The sequence below is a fragment of the Dendrobium catenatum genome, unplaced genomic scaffold (assembly GCF_001605985.2).
Source record: "Dendrobium catenatum unplaced genomic scaffold, ASM160598v2 fragScaff_scaffold_754, whole genome shotgun sequence".
NCBI lineage: Eukaryota > Viridiplantae > Streptophyta > Magnoliopsida > Asparagales > Orchidaceae > Dendrobium > Dendrobium catenatum.
The window spans coordinates 622,404-639,143 of record NW_021319216.1 but is presented as its reverse complement, the minus strand read 5'-3'; the positions used below and the strand labels follow the sequence as shown (position 1 = coordinate 639,143).

The following is a 16,740-nucleotide window of genomic DNA, read 5'->3' as shown; positions in this document are numbered from 1 at the left end:
CAAAAGCTGTAAAAGCTTCGAAAGATGCCTCTTCACCTTTTACTTACAGGTCTTGGAGGGTTACATGTAAAACTATATCTATGAATGTTAGAAATGCTAAAAAAATACAATATATGATGTAACTCATTGTAGGCTATTGTAGAAACTTGGTTTAGTTGATTGACCTTTACATGAATATCTATTTATAATATGGCCTTTAAATTGGGGCCAATCCTTTGTGTGAGTCTTCAAAGGTGAGTTTCTTGGGTGGCAAGTCCTCAGGTCCATTGTATAAGGCAAGTCAATGAAGGCAACTCCTTTGGATTTGGAGGTGAAGACATTAAGATATGATTTATACTCTTGAAAGTGAAAGGATGGGCCCTCTTAGATGGAAATAATCGAGAACTGAAGACTTCCTTAACACAATAAATTATAGTTGTTACCTATGAGGTTTGTGTTTCATGTAGTTGGACAAAGAGTTTTTGTTGTGATTGAGTGGCCTTGATTATGATGGATGATCGTTGATAAATAATTTTTATCGAGATGAGTGACATTTGAAGCTCAAGTGAGTTTTAATGATTCATAGAAGACTTGAAAAGGGAAACCACTCCTTAGTGTGGCATGCTAGGATGAGTCTTCATGTTATAGCCTTATTTGAAGAATGGTTGTGGTTTTAAGGATTAACACTAATCAGTTTGTTGGAAAGTCACTTTCCTTCATGGCGATTGCTCCTCTTGATAGATTTGACCATTTAGGTTGATTCTCTTAACAGAGGCCTATTTGATGCTTGCAAAATGTCTATATCGGCATGTAAGAAAGTACAATATGCATATAATTATTGATTGCTATAACCTCATATTGTTTGTCCATAATGATTTAAATTTTTTTATTAAATTTTGGATTGATCATAATAATAATCTTTAATTATTTATTGAGTTTATTTTTAATGGCGGTTCATCAAAATATTTTATTGAGTCCATTTTGATGGTGCTATATTAAATTTGTTGAAATGATGGTGAGCAAAATTAACCAAATTATAACTAGGTTACTATATATATATATATAAATCTTATTCAATTGAGGAGAAAATGCCCTTAAAAAAAAAATCTGTTATTCAACTTGAAGAAATAGCCCTTTCTCGCTCGATCTAAAAATTCCTACACTCGGCTAGTTCTTCGCTTTGTCTCTGCCACTGCAGAGTATATTCAGCATTCGCTCATCTCTTCCCATCTATCCTCTTTCTTTCATCTTCAAGATCGAGGTTCCCGCGGAATCTTATTAACCCCAGGCAAGATTATTTTTTTTTTAATTATAATTTTTTTAATGCGTAATCCTCCTCCTCCTCCTCCTCTTCCTGCTTCTAGATCTGCTAATCTGCTTTGAATTTTCTCTCTTTTTTTTATTTGCAAATATTGAATGCCATTGTGCTTTTCGCAAATGGGAGAAGATCGCGTTAACTGCTACTTACGGCAGCACAGATCTGAATGACAGTAGTTAGAAGATTGAATGAAAGTGATTCTTTTCTTTCGCCAGTAAGATGTATAGAGTTTTGAAAAATATGCCGCGTATTCCTGGTCTGTACTGTTTGGTTGAAGTAACATCTTAATTGATCTATTTTCCTGCTTATTTGTATTCATTATCTGTTCTAAGATCATACTTATTCCCGGTTTACGTTTGGTGCTATTTGCATTTACCATCCATTGGGTGTTGTGTATATCTTGAGAAAGTTTGTATGGAAAAAAGGTTATATTTTCTTACCTTTGCTCATTTACTTTACAGGTGCTTAGTTTGTTGATAATAGTTGTTGCCTGATTCACGAACATCAACTTCAAATTCCATCACCAGTACCCATCTCTGGTCATCTTTGGCAAAATGGTAGTGGTCAACTATATTTTAGTTTCAGTTTGCTGGTACATATTGATTGTTTTTGCATGCTTGTGGTTTGGGGGCCCCCTTTTTGGAGGAGAATGGCCTTTCACATCCCTACTAAAATTTTATCCAAGCTGAACCAATTAAAACATGTTTTAAGTTTTTTTACTTCTAAACCAAACACTAAGCAGAAAAAAATGATTGGATTCGTCCAATTTCCATCGAATGTCTTTGATTTAAATTTCTATTATTGATTGTTAGTTGATTTACCCATTTTCAATTTGGAATCAAGTTGAGCCATGTGTACCAATTCTTTTATAACTATTCAATCATTAATTTTTTTTTCTTTATTTGATTGTTTTGATTGCTTTCACAGATGGTTTTAATTTTTACTATGTAGTCTCCTTCATGTATAGAAATTGAATACATGGGTAGTTGATGTTATGCGCAATGTATTTGATGTTTTCATTGATGAAACAAATGCCGACCCCATTCATTTTTGGTGCATTTGAAATTTCTCCGATTTTGGGTAAGTTCCAAATACATTGAAAATTCATTGCAATTGCCGCTGATCGCCGCCCATAGTCATCACATGTCAGCCTTTGAACATTGCGCTCCATCGCCGACCGCAACTGTAGACCATTGTCGGCCATCGTCGGCGCTGGCCACCACTGCCTGTCATCGTCGGCCACCACCATTGCCGGCTACGACTTCATTCCAGAGCAGGCCGACCTCCACTCCGCCCACCTCCGCTCTGCCACCACTGTCGTCCACCATCGCCGGCCATCACCACCGCCAATGTCGGTCACCTACCACCATCCTCTTTGCACTTTACATTGCATTCATTTTACTTCAAACCAAAACCAAAAAGTAACTTATTCATTCCTTTTACACTCATTCAAACAACTCCAATGTATTCCTTTCCTTTTAAACTATATTTCTTTTATACTGCATTCCTTTTAAGCCAACCAGAATAAAAATGTTTCCTTTGTCGATGAATATTTGACATGCTTGAAGAAGGTATGGATTTCTTTTTAGGGATTTTAATTACGGCTGTAGTATCATTAACATATCATTCGTAGTATGCCTATCATCAAATATTGTATTAAAGGTCTTCGGCAAGTGATTAGGGTTGTGTTGAGCCATAATTTACCAAGGGCCTTAACCAAAACTTTCGATATTGATTAGACCACAGTAGTAATAAATAGATTTAAGCCAAATCATATCTAATTGCTAAATTTATAAATATATCATATATGCAGACATATTAGAATTTTTTTGTGTACTGTCCTTATAGAGATTATTCAGTACGAGTTATATATATATTTTTAAACTTGTTAAGGTGACCTTCTATTTTATTTAAGCATTATAATTTGAAATTTGTAGTGAAATTACGTTCAGTACTAATTTTCTTCAATGCTAACAGGTGGTTCTTGCTGCATCTATCATAAGTAAGTCTGGAAAGGGTGAGTTTGAACCTGAGTTCAGATTTCTATGTTACGTTTGTTGTTATATACTTGAATCCATTACTTTCAGTGTTTAGGCTACGTAGTGGAATATTGTTGTGATGCATGGTAAGCTTTTTCTAGTTTAATGCACATAGTGCATATGTATTTGTCATAACTTAAGCGTTCTAGTCATCTTCGTTGTTAATAGGTTAGGCTCTCTAGATTCCATCTGCTTCAATCTTTGGTCATGCAACTCATTAATATCTTTTTGGGCTCAAGTTTTTTGCTATCTTATTTATTTTGATGTTACTATCTTTCTCTTTCTCTCTCTCTCTCACTCTCTCTCTCGCCCCCCCCCTCTTCTAGTGTAATGCTAATCCGAAATTACCTGAAATGATTATTGAATTCTCTTGCCACGTTTTGGAAGAGATTTTTTTTTCCCTGTTTGTCTGATTGATCTGCCAAATTAGCATTCTGAATTTACTGGAATTGTTTATGCTCCGCAGTTTTTCCAAATTTAGCATAATAAATGAACTTTTTCAGATGCTTTCCTTGTGCATTAATTACCTGGCTGCATATCACTGCTTCTGAACCCCTATTTGTATGATCTTTTCTGCAGCACTTGTTTCAAGGCAGTTTGTAGATATGTCCCGCATAAGAATTGAAGGACTTCTTGCAGCATTTCCCAAATTGGTGGGCACTGATGGAAAGCAGCATACATTTGTTGAGACGGAAAATGTTCGCTATGTCTATCAGTCAATTGAAGCTCTTTATTTGCTTATTGTAACCAACAAGCAAAGCAACATTGTTGAAGATCTTGGAACTTTAACTCTGCTAGCCAAACTTGTATCCTTTTACTACTGTGGCTCTTGGAAATTTTAGGCTTTGAAAACTAATGCTTGGGCATGTTACAAATATTGTTTTTTATGCTTTGCATGATGATATATGCATATGCTATCATCTTTTTTATTACTCGTGTCCCTTTTTGCAACGTAACCACGTCTAGTTCTTAAAAATAAGTGTTTTCTGAAATCTTCTTATATGAGCATGCTCAATCATTATGGAGGCTTGTTTATTTATGCTCTTTAATCCAACAAAGATACCTGAATATTCACCCTCATTAGATGAGGATGGTATTGTCAAGTCTGCTTTTGAGCTGATTTTTGCTTTTGACGAAACTATTTCTCTTGGTCACAAGGAAAATGTAACAGTCGCTCAGGTCAAACAATATTGTGAGATGGAGAGTAATGAAGAGAAATTGCACAAGCAGGTCATGCAAAGCAAGATCAATGAAACTAAGGATGTCATGAAACGAAAAGCCAGCGAGATTGACAAAAGCAAGGTATTTTTTTGTTTATCAATTGAAGATCATGCATTTCCCTTCACTAGATCTGATTGTTGATCCTACATCAACCTTTGATTTTTGACTTAGGCTGCAACTTTTTGACGGACATGTAAAATAAAGGCAAAGTAATGGGAAATTTTGAACAGTAGTATACAACAACAACAACATCATCAAGTTTGTGTCCCACTATGTGGAATCGGCTACATGAATCTTTATTCTCCATTGTGTCCCCTTAAAAGTCAAATTCTTATTTAAATCTAATAAAAAAAGATTATTTCTAAAATTTTCTAACCAAATCTTTTTTGTCTACCTCTACCTTTCTTAACATAAGTCAATACTAATACCTCTGCTTTCCTAACCGGGTTATCAGAAGGCCGCCGTTTTATGTGACCAAATCATTAAGGCGACTCTCTCTAATCTTATCTTCCACTGGAGCTATTACAATCTTTTCTCGTATATGCTCATTTCATATCCTATCTCTAAAGGTAAGGCCACTCATCCACTTGAGCATCCTCATCTCTGCAACACTTAACTTAGTATTATGCTTCTCTTTTAATGGCCAACATTCGGAGAGATTATTAGGTGCGGAGTGCGGACGGGGAGAACCGTCCGCACAAGCCTTATTCCGTGCTAGGTACCGGCACTCGGTAACGTTGGGTACCGCTGGGTACCGCTAGGTACCCATGTTTGTGCGGACGGTGCACACTCCGCACCTAATAATTTTTCCAACATTCGGCGCCATAAAGCATTGCAGGTCTCACCTCCATCTTATAGAATTTTCCCTTAAGTTTGAGCGGGACTTTTCTATCACATAACAAGCCCGATGCATTCCTCCACTTCAACCATCTAACTTGAATTCTACTGATGATATCCCCATCTATTTCACCATCACTCTGAACAATAGATTTGAGATATCTAAAACATGTACTCTTATTAATGAGATTGTTTTTTTTAACATCTCTATTGCAGCAAACAAAAGATTAAGTGATCTCTTATATACAATTGAGGATTAGCACCAGGAGAAGGGAATCTCAGCTCCTGAGGCATCTGACCTGAACGTCTTCTATCTCCTGCAATTTTCTAAATTTAGAATTTTTTGCATTTAAGACTTATAAAGAGTAGAAGTAGCATAATTTATACTTCTTTTTTTTTTAATATTTACCTTCTATTCTTTAAAGAGGACAAATACCCTTTTCACTTAACTTTCTATTTCATTTGTTAACTTTTTACTGGTGAATCTATATAACTAAATGTTTCTGATTTTATCCTCTGTTCTTGCAGTTGGATTTTTTTGTTAATCTTCTAAATTATATATCTAGTTTGTCTTCTTTCTCTCTCCTTCCTTTGTTATGTTCTTATTTTTTGTTTGCATGGTGCCATGCCATCCTTTTAAATTATTTTGTTAAGACTTACGAGTGTTAAATTTTTTATCATAATTTTAGCTTGTTATGCTTCATTACTGGTACATGTTAATTATAACAAATGTATCGTACATATTATATTAACTATCCTGTTACTCCTACTCATATTAATCAGATGAGTAGAAGATATAAATTTACTCACCTTGTGGATTCACGCGGGAAAACATTGCTTTTTTATTACTCTTGTATTTTGCAGTTTGGTGGAAGCCTTTATAAGTTTTTATTGCAAAATTCTTGGATTTTGTCTTCAATAAGTTGTGGATAATAGTAGTTGGAGCTTCCAAGAAATTCTAAATTAATTTTAACCATTATTGTCTTTGAAATTATTTCCTTATGCTTATAAAAAGCTAATTATTTTTTAGAGATAGAATCTATCGAGTATATTTTAGATAGCGGGAACAAAGCCAATTACATATTTTAAACATAATCATTCAAGGGGAGTAGGGATAAAATCCATGTCCTCGTGGCTGAAGGGCTGAGTTATGAACCACTTGGTTAAGGCCTAGCTCATATAAAAAAGTAATAATAAAAGTAAATGACCTTGCCTCTTGCCTTAGGCAATTTTAGAGCTTGCAATAAGATATCTTAGAATAAGACTAATTGAGAATGAAATGAATGAGAGTGAAAATGGAAATTAGCTCTGGTTGAATTTTGGCTTCATATGATTCATCATGTGCCATCTTAATGAGTCAAGAGGAGTTCAGAGGAACTCTATGGGAATATCTGCTTGTAAAGTAGACACGCCATTTGGAGTCTATATTTCTTTTTGTCTTTGTGGGAAAGTAAATCATAGATTTGAAAAGTTTTATTTTTGAAATCAAATATTATATTGAGAATAACATATCATTTCAAAATACATAAATGATAAATATATATATATATATATATATATATATTATATATATAATTATTAATATATATATAATATATATATTATATAATAATATATATATATATATATATATATATATATATATATAAGGGATTTATTCTAAAGAAGAAAAGGATACAAGCAAGTCCAAAAAGGAACCAAGCCAAAATACAATACAACAATCATAAAAAAAGAGACAATAAATAGAGAAGGAAGCAAAAGCTAGCCGAGCTCAATCATTGGCAGGAAGCTTTCTGCAAACACCCAGAAGCTAGGCAAGGACCATCTAGAGGAGTAACCAAGTAACAACCACCAAACATATCAGTAGGAACCACCACCAATGGTTGCCATCAAGCCACAGCCATCCAGGAGGTGAACAAAAAGTCGCCACATCATTGCCCGGGCCTCGTAGAAAAAATAATAACCGCAAAGGCAAGCCCCCAACACCACCAAAGTAGCAAATGAGCACTTCAATCACAAACCAAAGAAAGAAGCCATTCCCAACCAAGCAGATCCCAACAGAAGACCAAAATTAAGAAAATCATTTCTTTTTGGATATTCATCGGTCACGCTTAGCGCTATTTTTAGAAACAACATCCTCAGCAAATTAAATAATACTTAATTCAAGATTATCCCGCGAATCCAAATCTTTCTCGATAATTTCCTCCCCACCATCTAAGGAATATCCATTCTCTAACCCATCACCATGCATCACCTCATAATCTCTTGATTTACTAACAAGATGAGTAAGCAAAGCATCACTTGACAAAATTGATATTGGCACCTCAATAAGAGGCACAACAGTTTTAGCCATAGGATCAGAACCATCAGAAAAGGAAGTATTAAAATGAGCGGGAGTATCCAAATTATTACTAACCTCACCACTATCACATGCACAATCTCAGGCACAGGTGGAACAACCTCATGGTCCCCCGGCTCCATAGGGACAGAATCATCAAGAACCACAGCTTCACGGCCCACTAGCTTCAAAGAAGCAGAACTGTAACCTACCACAACATTATCTTCCGCCACAACATCATCAACATCTCCATCAATAGAATAGGGAAACAAAGTAGAGAGAAGGTTAACAAAGAAAGGGTTAGGGCTCAACATGACACCCTCATTATTGACATTAGAATCATTGATCACATTATCCATTTTGTTACAAATACCCTCATTAAGACAACCCGAATCATCGACATCATTACCCACATGATTACAAAAGACCTCATTAACACCTCTAGCATCAACAACCACATTAGTTGTAGGTGAGACATGCATCAACAAATGAGCATTCTCATTGTTACTAATAAAAGCAAAAGCATTCCCATCAGAAATCTGTTGGTCAGTTCCAGTCACATTGACACCAAGATCATTAACACCTCCCACATTCTGCTCCTCATTAACAACCGAAGCCAAAACAACAATTGCATTACGGTGTGCATTCCCATCAAACAAATCTGGATTAGCATTAGATTTTGGAACAAACAATGAGGTAGAAGAGTGAATGTTATACTCAGCCCTACGATGACCTAGACACTTACATTAAACACATAATGAAGGAAAATCCTCCATCTGAACCAATTGAACATACCCTGCATTCTCAGGCCCAAGCCAGATTTTATATGGATAATTTTTTGTGATGTCCAGTTCTACTAAAACTTGCGCAAGAGATGGCCTAAAACCAACAAAAGTGGCATTGTCGACTTTCAAGAGCCGACCAAACATAGAACCCAAAGCATGAAGGATCTGAAGAAGAGAAGAGATAGAGTTGTAGATTGAGGAAGGATACCCAAATTAGAATCACTGAAGATTCAACACCGATATCCAAAGAAGGTGATAATTTAGTGAGTTTCATGAAACAATTATTCACCAAATAGAATCTATGGAAAAATGCTCTACTATAATCAAGATCATTAGATAACTTAATCCGAATGTGTGATTGATCAAGAACAGTAATAGAGAAATCAGCATTTAGCTTCAATTTTAAAAATAATCTACGAATTGCATCCGAAGAAGGTCGGCGTAAAGGAAAAAGTGCAACCAAAGCAAATTGAAAAGGAACCACAGGAGCCAATATTTCTTTATCCGAGATCCACAAAAAGGGTAAACCACGGAATGAACACTGCCGGAGCTCAGGAAAACATACAGTAGAAGGAGAACCAGAAAGGGCATCAACAAAAGACCGTGATTTGAAGGAACCATTCAAAAATTGGGATCACTAACTCGTTTAACCATGATTCTGGCTGCGAACGACTGGAGGTGGAAGAGACGAGGAAGCCAAACCGGAAAAAAAGGAAAAAAAAAAAAACAACACAGAAAAAAGAGGTAAAATATTAGCTTCCCTGAAACCTCTAACAAGAGGGGGCAAGAATCACCCGGACGAAAGCAGTGGAACACCCTGAATCGCGCCGGAGTAGATGCTAGGGCTAAGCCATAGCAGTGCATAAAACTTGAGCGATAGTTTAGTTCAACGAGTCAATACAATTATAATTGACTCAGGACAAAAATGATATTCTACAATGAATTTGAAAGTAAAAATAGGGTTTTATATATTTTACTTTTGTAATCAAAATAAGGCATAGAGAATAGCATATCATCTTAAAAACAAAAATAATATTCTACAATGATATTGAAAAAAAAATGGGATTTTGATAAATGTGCACATTCTTAGAGATTTTCAACTACTTTAAAATTTAAGACAAAGATTAATATTTTTGGATTTTCAAATGGGAATGGCTTAAGTTGAAATAATTTTTTTCATTTGCAAAAGAAAAAACGTAGGGAACATTGGATTTCAAGAAGCTCAAAATTAACTCTAATCTATCCTATGTTGAGCTTTTAAAGCTTTAAAATTAGAATTTATTGTTTGAATTATTATTTAGTCAGAAAGTTAGGGCTTATATTTCTCATTTATAAGATAAGAAAAATGCTCGAGAGATGAGGACTTATAACATGAAATTAGTCTCAAACTCAAAAACTAAGGTGAGCACTATAGAGTTGCTCGAACTTAGGCTAAGAAGATGCAGGTGATAATTATATCCTTTATATTGCAGAGGGTTTAAGAAAGTCCGACTCTTTTGGACTTACACTCCTGCCTAGATAAGACTTTCAACTAAACGCATCCAATTGGTTTAAAAAATAATGTAATCAAAGTTATTATGAAATACATGATAGGATAGGCTATTATTTAATTAAGAATTTAAGACCTACATCTAGAGATCCTAAATGGTTTTGGACATATGAAGGTAATTTATATTTTTAATTCTAAATGCAATCAACATTTTGTTTTATTTTTTTATATTTTTTATGTGATTCTATATTAATTTTATGCGAAAATTTGTATGACTTGAAATTAATTTTTTAATAAGCTTTAAAAAATAGATTTTATTTAAGGACCAGGCCTCTCCTAAGATAAATCTACACCCTCATAGATTAAGTGGTCTATTCAAACTCCTATGCAAGAAGGTGCCTAAATAAAGAGTATAAATTAGCATTTTATGAACTTGGTTGGACTCCATCTACTTTTTGTAGTTGTTTATCTTTCTATATTATTTAAAAGTTTTTTTTTGAATAAAAGTTTTTTTTTTCTAAAAGTCTACTGAGATTTAATTCCGGTTTATTTTATAATCAAGTATGCAAATGTCCTTAGCGCATCCATTTATTTTGTGTAAATAAGAAAGTTTTAGTTTATATAAATCACCTGGTTTGAAAATACCTTTGTTAGACATTTATTGAATTATTTATTTTGTTTATTATTTGTTATAATTTTATAAGCTTACATAAATTTATTTGATATTTTCGTAAATTTTTAATATTTATAATAATATTTTTGGTGTTTAAATCATTTATTTATTTATTATTCTATTTCAATTTGAATTTGCTAACTCTTAAATTCTTAAAAATTAAATATCCTTTAAGATTTATGAAATAACTCTCTAAGGTCAAGGATGACCCAATGAGCACTTCTTGAAAATCTTGAATTATTTTGATTTTTTTTTTATTTTTAATTATTTTTCAATTTATTTTATTAAATAAAATTCAAAATATCATTTAAATGAATTCCAAAATTTATGAGAAAATTCTTATAAAATTTGAACCTATTTAAATTTATTTTGAATTTTTTTTTAATTTTTAACTGGTTTAATGACCCTATTTTTATTTTTATGTTTAAATTAATTTCAATTCAAATAAAAATTCTCATAGTGGTTAGATGTGGTATCAGAAGGATCTCATAAAAATTTGGAATCTATTCGAGTTATTAAAATTTATTCTATTTATCGGCATATTTGATTAATAAATTATTAAAATACATTTTATGATTTTAAATTTTCTAAAAGTTTAATTTTCACTGATTCTAATGATCATCTATTCCTTATGAAAACTTATTTTTAATTTTTTAAATTTAAAATTTTATTTTTAGTGAATTTTCTCAATTTTAGGTCATCTAGCGATGCTTATGTATTTGCAAACTAAGTTTTTTTAGTTTTAAATGTGTAAATCATCTCAAACCTTTATGAGGCTTCACTCATGGTGACCCAAAGATGATTCTGTGAAAGTTTAAGATTATTTTGAATTTTATTCAATTTTCCATGATTTATTGATTTTTGGATTGGCTTAAGGTTTGTTTACGAGAATTTGGCTTTTAATAGGACACAATGGAGAAAAAGGATTCATGTAGCCGACCCCACGTAGTGGGATAAAGGCTTGATGTTGTTGTTGTTGTTGTTGTTTTATCTTCTTAACCTCAAGTTATATTGAAATTATTTATCTTTGATTCTTAAGCTTATTGTGAGTTCAAGGCTTTTTAACCAATTTTCTAATCAAATGGCTTCAAAATATTATGAAATTAAATCTAGAGTTCAATTATGACCTGAAGATCCTCTAAAATTTTTAGGTCATTTGGACTTAGTTGAATTTTTTAATTTTTTTTTAAAGTTTACTAACCCAAAATATTTAATTAATCATAAAGGGTACTAAACAAGGTTTTCTATCCTTATTAAAAATTTCTAATACTCATAACCATCTAAAAGTTTTGTTTAAATTTTCGCAGCATTTGGGTTCCTAAAATAATTTTAATGAATTTCTAAAGTTCTAAGCTATATGAGGACTTAAAACTTGGAAAATTTAATGGTGTTATGCAGGTCACAAATAGATTTGAGAAAAATTATGGATATGTCAAACATCTTCAGTCGATTTGAGACCAATAAGAAGTAATCATAGGGATTAATTACACAATTAGCTCCATGCAATGTTTAACTAAAATACTGCACATGAAAAAAAAAAAAAAAAACCCACTTTAATTTTATTTTTAAAATTTCAAAGAAATTTTCTAAATTCAGAGGTATTATTTGCATTTTTTGGATTTGAAATGGATTTATTATAATATTTTAAAGTTTTGGTTATTTTCTGGATTTAATTAAATTCAAAAAATGTATTTTCTTAATCTATACTAAGTCGACAAGGTGCTTTTCACTCGATGCCATTCCATTGTCTTTTGCTTTTAGTGCTGGGTTCCATATGGCACGCAAATTTAAACTTTGCCATTCAATCGAAGATCGAACTTCTCTGTTTAATCTCATCGAAACTATGAGAGATTTGCATATATTTTAATACAACTAGATTGCCGCCATCTATTTTATTTACATGGAATAAATAGGAATGATTTAATCTCCTATCTCCCTCTATGAAACTACCGCCACCCATTTTTAACTCTCTGATCCGAGGAGTTTTGTGGGTGGATCTCCAAATTGAGCTTATAATCCAACGGTTGGATTTTATTTGATTGTAAGTACACTTCATAATGTTGCGAACGCCAACATCTACATGATCAAAAACTTTGAGTGCTTGGATTCACCAAAGGAAACAAAGATGAAGAAGGATTTGATCAAAAGTTGAATTATGACAATGCATGACTTGCTAGAGTTTGCTCACTTCGTACATTAAAGAGCTTTGGAAACTGGGGAAGGGTTGGGCTCACTTAGACTCACATGGAGGAGGAGAGTTTAGGAATTTTCACCCCCAAATTTTAATCCATACAACCTTTATTTAAAGACTTTTGAAAATAAATGTGGATGAAAATTCGACCACCTCTAGCCATATTAGCTGACTATGTTGGCTATGGGAGAACCAATAGGGTTTTGCCATGTGCTTTGGGTTGTTCCAGAGCTTGGAGACAACTATGGAGGTCATTCTATTGTCTTGAGCTTACATAGGGATTGGTCTTGTTTCAAAATGACTACACAGGCCAGGTCAGGCTAGTTGGTTGCCCAAATTAACAAAGGTTATGGAGAATTTTAATTTCCCCAAGCAGGCTTGGGAATGTGTTGACTTAGCATAGGTTGGGTTAATTTTGATTTTGGCATTTTGGGTCACCTTGGTCAATCCATTAGGTTGTCTTCGGTTAGCCCAAATGGGCTAGGCTATTTATTGTGTCTAGGCTAGAATTTTAGGAGCCCTTGGGTAGAGTTTGGGGAGACTTTGTGAAGTTTGAATAGGTTAAACCTAGGAAAACTAGATTTATCCTATTAAGGGTGATTTGATCTTTTGACTTAACCATGATCAACTCGAGTTGACCATAGGCTAGGTAAGTACTAGGATAGTCCTTGAGTGGATTTAGGCTCTTTAAAACCAATTCCATGGATGAATGAAGAGTATTAGCATAAGATACCTAAGATATGCTTATTAAGGGCAATTTGGGTATTTTGAACTTGCCATGGTTAACTAAGGTTGGTTGTGGGTTAGGTGTATACTAGGGTAATCCTAGGATAAGTTTCAATGACTAGGAGTCGATCCTAAAGGAAATTGAAGGGTATTAGCCTAAGAAACATGAGATAGGATATGTTAGTACAAATTGGGTATTTTTGAGATTTTGAGTCAAACTATAGTCAGTTGGTGTTGACCATGATTTGAGGTGAGCAATGTTTAAAATTGCGTATTTGGGTATTGAGGCATTTTTCATTCGTGAGGCGAGGCGTAAACCTCAAGGCGTTTTGAGGCGTAAGCCTCAAATTCAAAAGATTGCGTAAATAAAAAATAATAAATTTTTTATATACTAATGAGCGAATAATATAAAACATAAAAAAACATAAGATATGAAGTGAAATCAAAATATCCCAATAATAAGACAACATGAAATATAGTTCAACTCAAAATTCTATCTTTCCTAAATCCCAGTATTCTTTTCATTAACATATAATTCCAATTTTCAAAAACAAATACCAATGACATATCACATAAGAACTCATAAGTCATCAACACTGTCATCACTAAGGGGTTCTTCATTTGAATCATTATTATGATGAACAGCTCTTTCCCCTTCCTCCTCTCCTATAGAGTCCAATGTCGGGCATTTACTTCAAGATTTATGTAAGTTTTTAATATATATAGCGTGAGGCGTAAGCCTCATGCCAGTGAGGCGAGGCGGGCCTCAGGGCGGGCCTCACCCAAGTTGAGGCGCAAGCCTCATAAAAAAAACTCGAGGAGTAAGCATCGAGGCGTTTTTTATTGGAATTGCGCAAAGGCAGGCCTCAAGGAGAGCCTCATATTGCACAATTTTAAACCATGGAGGTGAGTTCAAGTTAATCCTTGAAGAGTCTTTGATCAACCTGACTCAAACCCAAAGTTAAAGGGCTTTGTCTAACTTAGGTTAACTTAAGGGTTAGAGTGTAAGGGCATTTTGGACAACCAAAGTTGACCTTGATCAAGGGAGTTGACCAAGGGTTCATATTGTCTCTTAGTGATTCAAAGGTGATTATGAATTAATTAGAGTTAAATTCAAGGTTTCCTTGATCATGTTTAGGTCATTGGGTAAGGTGTAGCTTTTAGGAGCATTTGAGACCAAGTTCAGGGTTTAGTTTGAAGTTTTGGCCTAAGGAGCTTTTGTAGGGCACACTAGGAGCATTTTGATAATTTTAGGTTTAACCTAGGGGTTTGCTAGGGCTTTAATTTTGGTAAATTTATAAATTTCCTAAAAACCGCTCAAGAGGATCCTAAGAGTTTAATAGGCTCTCTAGGGCCAACCAATGCTAAGTTCTTAGGTATTCCAATAAGATGGGTCATAAGGACAATTTCGACACTAAGGTAGGAAAACCTAGTTGCTATGGATGCCATTGGAAAGAGAAGATTGGCCTCATTAAAAAATGAGGTCAACAATCTTAGCGTTCCCATGTGCAAATTTGCCCATGGTCACCATTTAGAAGTGCTTGTGTTCCATTAATCTTGTGCTTTGTCAAACACGAAGTTTCAGATGGCTTGGAAGATTGTTTTATCCAATGTTTGTAGTAAATGAATATATTCGTAGTTTGTTTATGTGGATTAGGTACACTTCAAAGTTAGTTTCTAAGATACCTCTCCCCCCTCTCTTTTTCTCCCTTATAATGGGATGTAGTCGAGTTAATGTTAGAGCCTATATCATGTTATAACTGACTGTGTTCTCAAAAAGCTGCATGTAGAATATTTCTTTTGACCAATTTTTTGGATTGACTATATTTAGTTTTGCATCTACAATGCTTTCAGTGTTAAGAAAAAACCAATTGAACTGTATACTTTGATTTTAGCCATGGATTTCTTTTGATTTCAGTTTCTTCTCTGGGTGTTATGCAGCTTTATTTATATTTACTGTGCTTGTTTTCAGCTTGATAAGAACAGAGGTGATAAAGGAGGCATTATGTCTATGTCTACCACTAGAACCTTTAGTGATTTAAACATATCTAGTAGTGGAATTGGCTTTGGTAGTGGCTCTGGATTTGGAATAAGCTCAACTGAAGTGGAAAACATTCCAAGCAAGTCAAAAGGTATGCGTTCTTTTTCATTTTGACGAAAACTTTGTAGTTGTACTATATGTGCCCTTGTTTGGAAATAAATTGTTAGGCATATCAGCTGTTTTATTGTTCATCTTTGAAATATTACTGACTCCTGCCCGTCCCTTTGAAAGTAGGCCTACCTAGGCTATGCCTCCATGTGGCCAAGGCTGCAGCTTGGTATGTGACAGGAAGATTCTAACGTAACCCTAGATGTTTCATAATTTTTTGTTATTTAATTGATTTTTCTTGTTAGATGAAACAAAGTCAACATTTTATTTCTCTTTTAACTGAAGTTGTGAAGTCCTTTATTATTTATCTTGCATTTTATGACTTTCTTTATTGAACAAAGCTGTCATATTGTTAGACCGGTCCAGCTAGTCTCGTGTGGACTGGCTCACTCGAAAAGGGACGGAATTCACCGCCTCCTGTATGCAAGAGCCGACTGCCCACTCTTCAAGGAGCAATTTAGGAAGGATTTTTGGGGGAGTTTAGGAGGGAAATTGAATGTAGGGATTGTTTAGAGATTTCCTTTTGAATTGTATGCATTAAATAGTTTGTTTTTCCTAGGCTTAGGACATCTTGAATTTGGTTGAAATTTGAGATCTCTTAGGTTTAGGTTTTCTTTGGACTCTAGCGGCGTCTAGAGATTTGGGAGAGATAGATTCTCCCCTCGAATAGAGGATCAATTATATCTTGCTGTTTTTCTTCTTTTACTAGTGAATTTGATAGGAAACACTTGGATTCACAAGTGTTCCTAGCCACAATCAGTAAACTGCAACGATGATATTGCTGTCCACAGCAGGAAACAACCCCCAAACAGAGAAAAACAGGAGTTTTACACGAGAAATCTGAGAAAAAATCAAACAAAACTCTTGTATTTCACTAGTAGATGAATAAAACAGCAAATGATCCTCAATTCGAGAGGAGGATCGATCTCTCCCAAATCTCTAGACGCCGCTAGAGCCCAAAGAAAACCTAAATCTAAGAGATCTCAAATTTCAGC

The 16,740-nt window shown here is 34.1% G+C and overlaps 1 protein-coding gene across 4 annotated transcripts; it reads left to right on the top strand.

Moving 5' to 3' along the window:
• Positions 1–1,064: 1,064 nt before the first annotated feature.
• LOC110105960 (coatomer subunit delta-2) lies at positions 1,065–15,728 on the top strand (the record flags this gene model as incomplete). 4 transcript variants are annotated; one of them, XM_028696508.1, is given in 6 exon segments in its annotated part: positions 1,065–1,267; positions 1,759–1,854; positions 3,275–3,299; positions 3,976–4,142; positions 4,396–4,638; positions 15,569–15,728. In XM_028696508.1, coding segments are annotated over 5 exon segments (598 nt in total), but the record flags the coding sequence as incomplete, so codon positions are not given.
• Between the last annotated feature and the right edge of the window lie 1,012 nt (positions 15,729–16,740).